The sequence below is a fragment of the Gossypium raimondii genome, chromosome 11, assembly GCF_025698545.1.
Source record: "Gossypium raimondii isolate GPD5lz chromosome 11, ASM2569854v1, whole genome shotgun sequence".
Classification (NCBI taxonomy): domain Eukaryota; kingdom Viridiplantae; phylum Streptophyta; class Magnoliopsida; order Malvales; family Malvaceae; genus Gossypium; species Gossypium raimondii.
Genome location: NC_068575.1, coordinates 54,855,969 through 54,865,768, shown reverse-complemented (window position 1 = coordinate 54,865,768; position 9,800 = coordinate 54,855,969). Strand labels below are relative to the sequence as shown.

Below are 9,800 nucleotides of genomic sequence, written 5' to 3'. Positions count from 1 at the left end.
TAATCTCCGAGCAGCAATCATATGGACTCAAGATCACCGTAGTTGCTTGCACCCAGGTCTTTTATAATGGTAAAAGTATATTTCCCAAAATTGTTGTTGTTGTCGTCGTCGTCCTTGGTGCCACACCTCTTAATTTGAATGAAAGACAGCGCATGCAAGGAGGAACAGTTGAATAAAGCTGAAATCACCGCACAGTTGACTCGCGCTCTTAAGTGCTTTCACTGTTCTTGTTAAATAATTTATGTTTCTTTTTTTACCCTTTTTTGTTTCATTAACAAATGAGAGAGTTAGTCAAAATGACTTTTTAAAGGCATATATGGATAGCATGAGTAGTAGAGAGTTGATTGCAAAAATATGAATCACCTTTGCTAGATAGCGACGAGAATGATTGACTTGAAACACTGCCTTTTTTTCTAACTTTGTACCTTCCTTCCTTCGGCCCTTTTTATACGTTACGTACATTAAACTTTTCTCTCTCTTTCTGTGTGTATTTATAAATGGCATTACTGAATTAGATTAGATAAATAGAGGGTAGAGAAAGAAAATTATGGGATCCGAGGAAGAGAAAGAGCCAAGCTACACACCGAAGCTACCGCTGTTTTGAGCTTCACATGCACACATGCAGTCGCCGCAAAGATCGGGGATGTTAACCCCACCACTACACGCCTCGGCCTCGGTCCCATTTCGCTGGGAAGAGGAACCAGGGAAGCCCAAACCATCTACCGCACTCACCAGTTTTACTACCCCAAATGACTCTGCTCCAAAGTGTCTGGAACTCCCTCCTAGGTTGCTACTAGATGCCAAGATTGCCAAACTGTCCTCACCCACCACAGTCTTGGAAGGTCCCTACACGGGCAGGCCTAGGTTTCAGTCTTCTTCTTTCAGAATGGGAAGTGAGTGTTATGGATCATTTCGTGCTAGTCCTGAGACGCTGCAGCTTGGGTCTATGGTTCTTGGCAAGAGAGGGTACAAAGAGAAAGGGTTTCTTGGTTTTTGGAGGGGAAGGTCCTTGAAGGCTAGACCTAGAAGAGAAGTTAGCGGGAACAGTTGCGTTAGGGATAGTGAATGCAGCAGAGACGGAGACAGAGACAGAGACAGCAGTGGCACCACCAGTGTTAATATCACAACAATTAGAAGGATTGGTAGCTTTCCCAGTCTCTCCAGTTCCAAGTCCCACTTCTGGGTAAGTTTCTCTCATTTCCTTCACATATATATTCGGTACCTTTCAAAGCAAAGGGTTGTGCCGCTATGCTACTTTTATGGTTTTCGTCAGGACAACTCAACACACCCATTCATTTACTTCCTTAATTTTATACGGAAATTAACAAACGGGGGAATAAATTCGGTTCCTGATCCATTCATGGCACTTCTAGGAGCACTAAATCAACTTCCCATTTCTTGAAAGCACAAACAAGCATTTAATTAAAGCTTTGCTCTTAAATAAGCTCTCTGGGTAGTTTATCTAACTCCTCAGTCCTCACTCCGTTTCACCCTGCTTTCTTTTAATTCTTGCACTACTACATCCAAGAGAGTTGTTTGATTTGTGGTTTTGGACACGACAGGAAAGTATCTATGAAGGCTTAATGCAAGTGGTCCCATGGACTAAAAAGGGTAAAAAGGATGGCTGACTTTTCCCTCTAGGCAAACGCTACTATATGATTACAAACAGGGGATAAATTACATGCACTGCACTGCTGGCCAGGCCGCTGTTTCCAGTCCATCCGAGGCAGTTGATGGAAATGAGTGATCGAAGCCCATTACTATTTTTGTTTCTTCTCTAGATGTGGGGCTATTTTCAGCTAACCTTTTTTTCGGATGCCATCTTTATCGTTTGGATATATATCGATGTGGAAGTTGGCAAATCCAGTTGGTAGCAGCAATATATGTATAAAGTGGCCATCATTATCATACCCTCCGCAGCAGGGACTTGGAACGATGTGTAAATTATGGCTTAGCTCTTGCCAGTCTTATATTTACGATTTACTACTAGCTGTAGTTTGTTCTCGTCTCATCAATGCCTTCTGTTGTGTCTTTATTTAAGATAGCTGCAGCCTGACAGACGATTCACTGATTTTGGGATTACGTAGACAGTAGGGGAACTTCAACACCCATAGCAAGGTTTTGTTGCATCCATCCAGGCAAAGAAATGAACCAAACATTGCCCATAAGATGGAGAGAGGTTTTGTAACTCAATAAGTTGCCCAAGTTTCATGTCCAGCTTTATTTTTACAGCTGCCTTTAATAAACTATTTAAATGTTAGTAGCAGTTTAAAATATATCCTTGACTCTGTATCTGCCTTAATAAGATTCGACTTATTCAGAAATTAACTGAAAGAAAGTTACAATTCAACCATGTCAGCAACATATTTGCACATTGTTAATGTCCATGAAAAACAACAGAGGTCAAACGGAAGCAATCAACCAAAGAAACAACTTTAATTGTAGGGAAACAAATTAAGTAGATGATATCAAATTCCAGTCTGGTATGAATCATCCGTGATTTTTGAGAAATCCTCCACCACTGAAAATCAAAACAAATTAACACTCAAATTCCTCATGCTAAAGATGAAGTTGAAGGCGCAAGAGTTCAACTTTAAAGTCAAGTTTATTTTGTTGCTGATTACTAGCTACATTTGAGTGTCTGCTTCTTCCCAACTCATAAATCACATCAGCCCTGCTTTTTACCAGTCACACCAGCAACCACCTACAACAATGGAAGCACATCAGTGTGTTGAAAGCCAGAGCAAAATAATAGAACGCCCGAAGCAAAACTAAGCCTAGAAATGTCCTTTGGGAGTATTTAGAGCTCTACTTATTAGCATATGCCAGTGTTTGGATATTTAAACTCAGAAACAATTTTGAAGTATATACAAATGATTCGTATGTAGCAAGTTTAGTTCATTGGCATGTCAACTCCAACAATACCAATTGAAATCGGTATCTTTTCTCCAAGAGATGCATCAAGTGAAAGAAGCAGTATAAATCAGATAATAAAAGCTTATGATAAGCCTCGCCTTATCCCATATGCAAAGAACAATACAATCTGCAAAACTTAGGCAGAGATCTGTATTACAATCTTTTTTTTATCCGCTTATAACTAGATGAGAACAGGTTTATTACTTTCTACCAGCAGAAAAGTAACGAAGGTTAACAGGCACTAACAGTAAATTTGTCACCCGACTAGAACAAGCTAAACTTAAGATAAAACAAATCTCTTTACTACCAGCTAGAATGAGGTGTTCTTAGTTGTGGAAGGATGCCAATGACATAACCCATTGTCACTTAATGTGGAAATTATCCATCAATTTCAAATAGTCTTAAAAGTGCAGCCATGGATTAGAAATTTCTATATCACAAGAAAAAAGTTACCCAGTAAATGATTAAACAATACCCTTCACTGATACTCAGAAAACAATCGCAAAAGTTCTTGTAACATGTCCAACCCAATTTTATAGTTGGTATGTACTAAATACTCAACCCCCCCCCTACACCCCCCCCCCCAAAAAAAATAATAATAAAGACTATAAAAATATCCATATTGCTAAGTGCAATACTCACATCTCTTAAAGCAGGCTGAGGGACTTGCTTCGATGATTCTAAGGAATCTAGAATGGGCCTTACAACAGCTGGTAGAAAGAGACCTGCATATTTTTACAACAGTGTGAGTTCAAAAAAGAAAAAAAAAAAAAAAAAGGTTGCAATCTCCACACAAGTCGCAGAAACAAATGGAAATTCAAAGCCAAACTTGATAGAATAAGAAAAAGGAATGATGCAACAAAGTATTAATTTTCTCTTCAGATAGAGTCGTACTAGCATCTCTGAGAGCACTCGGGTCTCAAGCATTGCTTCGCAAAATAAAAAATTGCCTTTAGAATTTTCACCATTATTTTGATTATGAGACACATTATTGCTTCAATCACATTGGTTTCTAACAGAGAATGTACCCACTCTATACAACATTCAGATTTAGAATCCTTTGTGAAGTTGTCCTATGTGAACAGATCATACATCGGATAATCATTTATAAATTGAATTTTAGAACTCCAGCAGTGTCTGCTATGACACAGTCAAAGGGGCATAAATTTCTACAAAAAAAAAAAAAAAAAACCTAAAGCATTAAAATTTGATTCCTCTTTAGCTACACCAAGGATTATAACCAGATAGTAACTAACTACCATCAACAATGAAACCAAAATTGAAAGAATCCCTTGTAAGAAATTTCAGTTAATTAAAAATAAGTATATCTGATTAAAACCCTATACGATTCAGGAAAAAATAAAACCCTAAGTTTTTCCCTAATTCAAATAATTGATAACCAAACAGAAAAAAATCTAGGGATTGGGTATCAAAGAGAAATGAGGTGAAGATCGGTGTTAAGCACAATAGATAATGAAACGGATGATTAATTAGATTAAAAGAAAGAGAGGAGGAAAATTCACCAAAACCAGCGATGAGGCAAGAAGCTGCAACAACTGGCTCTTGCACCACGAATATTTTCAGCTTCTGCATCACCGCCATCTTTCTATCTCTTAATCGAATTTTTTCCTGCTTTCACTCCTTTTAGAAAAGCAACTTTGTGACTGTTCTTCGATGGATGCAACAATAACTGAAACGGATAGTCCAGATGATCCACCTCTTAAGAAATAGAACATCGGGTATTTACGGGTCGGGTCGGGTATCAGAAAGAAATTGGACATTCTTACATGTTTATTTTTCCATAAAGGCCCCAAATTGCTTCTGAAATTACGTTCAGTCCAAAGTTTGTTGGACTGGGATTGTCGGAGTTTCAAGAGGGTAAAAAGGTAACAAAAGAATGGAAGCTCATTCCACATGCTTACTTTATCTGATGTTAGTAGAGAATGTAATCGTAAATTCGTTTCTAAAAATTCGAGAAGTCAATTTTTTGTTCTACTTGTAGACATATAAAAATTCTGATTTATACCCATTAGAAATATTTCATAATGTTACTTTTTTATATTGTTTATAGAATATATAATAAAACTTTAACTGCAATCTTTAAAATTTACCCAAAATATTAAAATACACAAATAATAAAATAAAAATAAAAACAAACATTATAAAAAGAAAATCTTTAATAGGTTTTGATGTAGCTTCATCTTTATACGTTTAGTATAGATGGTTTTGTTCTTTTGATTTGATAATGATATTGATGAATATTTATAATTTATTTGATATTTACATAATAGTTTTATATGCATACTAAATATTAAAATATTGATAAAAATAGATCAATATGGATACTTCTAGTAAGTCATGTGTTCAATTAAGGTCCAATAATGTGTCACCTTATGTTCAATTGGAAGTTCCCAAAAACAAAAGCAAAAAATGAAAAGGGGGCCCAGCTAACCCAAATCCCTTCTTCCCACTCCCTCAGAAATTTAATGACAGCATTTACCATCTTTTTCCTATCCCTTACTTTTGTGTCTGACACTAATATATTCACAAACCACTCGAAACAATTTCCGCATTGATTTTACCAAAGATAAATATATTGAGAAACTCATTTGTCTCAGCACATTTTCACCCAATATATATACAACAGCCACCGCATCATTTACGTTCCCAGAAGACACAGACACTACTAAGAAGCAAAGACCTACAAACTTGACAACAACTACAAGAGAGCGGAAAACAAAAACTACTTACATACAACATACAGGGCCTAATACATGTTAAATAAGTAGAAAAGAACTTCACATACGCATGGAAAGTATATATAATCCCAAGTATCCGACCATCCTTTTTGCCGCAAAACAATTTTTACGACAGTGAGGGGATTAGTTGAACTCTCTAGTTGTCTAGAAAGGTAGCATCCACCCCACTGTCCATCCCAACAGCAAACCAGCGCCAACGAGACTGAGCCCCAGGGCTAAAGCAACAGCATACTTGGTTATGTCAGGTCTAAGTTGGCCTCGCTTCCCTCGTCTCTCTTTTCCAGTCTTTAGCCAGCTCTTCCGAAATTTCTGGTTTTTGTAGGGCGTCCATGGAAAGACTACAGGCTGCTCGTTATTCTTGATCTGGTGGTAAACGGGTTCTAGCTGCAGCATTTGGAACCATTGTTTATAGGCAAAGAGTTGCGAGGCTTGTTTGAAGAGAAGCTTGATGACATGCTCCTTCTCTTCATAGGCTTTCTGTGCTGCTTTCTCAGCTTCCCTTGCACGTGTTTGCGAGTGACACAGTGCTTCTAGTAGCTGAGCCTTGGTAGGATCAGACTCTGTAACTTGCTCTAACATATCCTTTTCCGTTGTACTTGTACTGTAAAAATGAAGTAAATAAAGTTTAACAAACAGAGATGATAGTTTTACCATAATGCAAACTTTTTTAACCTATCTTAATCAATGGAATTGATAATACCACCACTTAAAAGGCTAAAACCATTGTAAAATAAATATACCTGGACAATGAATTGGAAGCACATTGCATCTTCCCTTCTCCAACTGAAGACATCTGTCTTCCATGTTTTCTTACGGAATCAGGAGACATCTGTGCATGATTAACCATTGGACTGCGAATTGCAACTGTCTCGGACTTCCAAGCCAAAGATGATACTTCACCACTGTCAAAAGAACCAGAACACACGTGCGAGTACCCCCTCACATGCACCTTCTGAGGTGGGGGAAGATCACAATTCTCAATAAAATCTAGTGACTTTTGTGCAACCAAGGAGGTCAGCTCGTCCTTATCTGTCGTGCGCCACCATGGCTCAGCCTTCCCACCCCCGGACCAGGGAGACTCTGGTTCAGAACAGAAGTCATTGGTTTTCATGGAAGCACAGCATTCAACAGATTCCATCTCCAAAAATTCAAAGCTTTCCATTGTTTCCTTTGAATCAAGAGAATAGCTATTGTTCTTTTTTCTATCAGTAATGGAACTATCATGTGCATCCTGCTGAAGATCACTACTTACTTTGGAGGAGTTTATTTCAGCTTTCAAGCTTTCCACTTCATCCTCCAAGGCATTCAGCTGCTCATTTGTTAAACCCATTTGGGGACCATAGTTAGGTTGCAGCTGAAGCCACCACCTCGTATCAGGGGGTAGATTGGAATAAGAAGGGTTCCTGTTGAGAGGCATGAAACCTATTGCAGGGTGATTATGTTTATCTGCCACGCCACTGGGGTTGGAATCGGCTTGTTTAGTGGAAGATGATGATTGGCAGCAAGCTAACTTGGGAGCTCTTTTGGCATCTTCTTGGACAAAGCAACGATTAGCTGTTCTTTGCCAGGCTGCCCTTGCCTCCGCTGCTGCCATTTACAATCTTTCTCTGCTACACATTTAGCTGTTTAGAAAATAGCTACCACTCATTAGAAACGAGATTATTAATCACTAAATCAGTCAGTCACACATCGCCATCCAACTGAACATGTTTAAGAAAAAATACTTTCTAAGTTGACATACATAAATAAAACCAATCCAAATACATGCCGCTACAAAAGCTTAAAGTTCTGTCAATGATCACTAAACAAAATAATAGATAATCCAAGTCCTTGTCCCGTAAGAACTACACAAAACTTCAAGCATCATACGATACTTCACAATCAGAAACGATAGGCAAATCTGAAGTTCTTTCATCACCTTCAATCAAAATCTAAAAGAACATCTATTTCAAGTATACACAAGAACTGTACATCTAGAAAAGCAGGGCAATACAACTCATGAATAAGACTTGATTGAACTTAAAAAAGTTGATTTAACCCCACCGTCATTCATGAGATCACCCCAAAACACATAAAACAAAAGATAGAATGTCAAAAAATATGCAATGTAAATCGTCATCGGATTGGAAAGTTATAATTAAAAACAAACAACAGATAATTCGATAATTATTAGTAGGAATGAAGCATACAACAAAAACCAACTACCATTCAGAACAACCGCGAGTTGAAACCATAACATAGTTAACAAATGAAAATGAAAAAACAGTTTAAGGGGAAAAAAAGCCATAATTCAAGAACAAGAACCACAAAAGTCGTCATAGAAAAGAAGATTAAGGCGGTGCACGTAACAAGGTCGAATAATTCAACAAACTGAACATACACAATAAAAGAGAAAAATAAAGGCATAATCAATGAAATAAGAGAAAGATCACAAACCCAGGAAGGAGGAGGATAGAAAAGAGGTGAGTAAGCGGTAACTGCATAGATCTAGTATAAATTAGGAAGTAAAGTAAAAGAAGTCGTTCTTTGGACAAAAAGGGAAGGTCAAAGAAACCGTTGGATTGCAATGGATAAGAGGGATACAAGGAACAAAACAGGACAGTCTTGTAGAAAACAGTGTTCTTTTTTCAGTTATCAAAATTTCTGGTACTTTGGTTTTTCTGCACTAACTTTAAAACGAGGGGTGAAACCGAACGGCAGCGTCTCCGTGTCACTTCCATGGAGTTCTGTAGGGGGCACGTGGCGGTCGATTAGGGGAATGAGGGTGCTGGTAATGGGTCCCGATCAGAATTTTTAAGATAAGGGTTTCCTATCTTGATCATTTTCAAGGTTATTCAATAATAGCAAAAAGAAAGTTAGACATTCATTATTTAAAATATAAAAATAATTATATGGTAATTTTTTAATTGAAATTAAAAGATGTTATGGTCAGATATATCAAAGTTGAATTTTAAAAATAATGATGAATAAATTATGTGTAATATGTTCCATAATCCATATTCAAGGACTCAAATCACACTTTTGATTCTTCCTAAGATAAATAGATACAAAGAAATAAAAACAGGAATTAGTATTTTTATAGAAAGGAGGTGAGGGTCCATGCCATACAATCTCTGCCTGCTTTTGAAAGCAACGTCGGGGTTTTATATAGATATTTTACAAGGAAAAAAGGTGGCACTTGCTGTCTTAATAAGGTAAGCCCTATAGGTGATTTTTTATACTATGTAACGGTTCACTTCATTTATCAATTAAACCAAATAAAGGAATAAAAACACAAACTTGAATGAATCATAAATGTATGGGTAAAATTATAGGTTTGATATTGAAATCCTAATTTTATTCTAGTTAGTTAGTTAATTTTATTTTAATTAGAATTAATAGTTAATTATTTAATTCAATGCGGTTGATTCTAATAAAGCTGATGTAATTTTTAAATAGTAGAGTTTTATATTAAAAAAGACAAATAAAATCCAAAGAGAAAATCTTATTTTGATGGTGAAATTAGAAAAAGTTCAATATTAATGAAAATATCATATGTTTACGTATTTCATTTGATTTAGCAAATATCCACTGAATTACAAGAAGAAACCGTGGGATTGGCTTGGGTTGATTTTAATTTTTAGGAAATTGGGGTACGAAATATCCCAGCATCAACAGAACAGAACTCGTGTATATCGAAAATCAGCTGGGACCAACGATTTCATCGTGATGATATCATTAAAATGTAACACCACAGACGTCAGGTTTTGAACTTTTGAAGTAAAACAATGGAAGTGCCCATTGATTTTATTGGTTTCTACTCTGCTAGTTTGGCAATTGCCGATTGGCTGTAATTATGTATTAGTGAAAACGAAGATTAAGGCTTGGGGACGAAGTGGCTATGATTGAAACTTGACTTAATGGTAACGCAAAGCTTAATGGCTAGTACTTGTTCCCTTTCTTAACGCTTGAAATTGAGTTTTAATTATAATAAAGTCCGATTTCAACAACATTATTTAGATATATTTATTCATTCATTTATTTATTTGTAAGTCAACTTCATAAAGATTCAACGGCTTGACCCAATGGCATACAGCACAGGCCAAGCTTTGGGTCAATGGTTTTTTCTCTCAGAAAAAGGGCCAA

At 36.8% G+C, this 9,800-nt stretch overlaps 3 protein-coding genes across 3 annotated transcripts; 1 reads left to right on the top strand and 2 right to left on the bottom strand.

The window, feature by feature from the left end:
- The first annotated feature begins 484 nt into the window (after window positions 1-484).
- LOC105802810 (uncharacterized protein At4g00950) lies at window positions 485-2,276 on the top strand. The gene is made up of 2 exons (XM_012634681.2): window positions 485-1,183; window positions 1,563-2,276. Exons 1-2 carry the CDS (start codon window positions 620-622, stop codon window positions 1,626-1,628), a joined length of 630 nt encoding a protein of 209 aa, XP_012490135.1. The 5' UTR covers window positions 485-619; the 3' UTR covers window positions 1,629-2,276.
- Window positions 2,277-2,294: 18 nt separating this feature from the next.
- Window positions 2,295-4,620, bottom strand: LOC105802812 (uncharacterized). The gene is made up of 3 exons (XM_012634682.2): window positions 4,440-4,620; window positions 3,559-3,641; window positions 2,295-2,704 (listed from the first exon to the last, which is right to left on the bottom strand). Exons 1-3 carry the CDS (start codon window positions 4,516-4,518, stop codon window positions 2,669-2,671), a joined length of 198 nt encoding a protein of 65 aa, XP_012490136.1. The 5' UTR covers window positions 4,519-4,620; the 3' UTR covers window positions 2,295-2,668.
- An 872-nt stretch (window positions 4,621-5,492) lies between these two features.
- Window positions 5,493-8,350, bottom strand: LOC105802813 (uncharacterized). The gene is made up of 3 exons (XM_012634683.2): window positions 8,112-8,350; window positions 6,416-7,297; window positions 5,493-6,276 (listed from the first exon to the last, which is right to left on the bottom strand). The coding sequence occupies exons 2-3, from the start codon at window positions 7,267-7,269 to the stop codon at window positions 5,820-5,822; spliced, it is 1,311 nt and encodes a 436-aa protein (XP_012490137.1). The 5' UTR covers window positions 7,270-7,297; window positions 8,112-8,350; the 3' UTR covers window positions 5,493-5,819.
- Window positions 8,351-9,800: the final 1,450 nt, after the last annotated feature.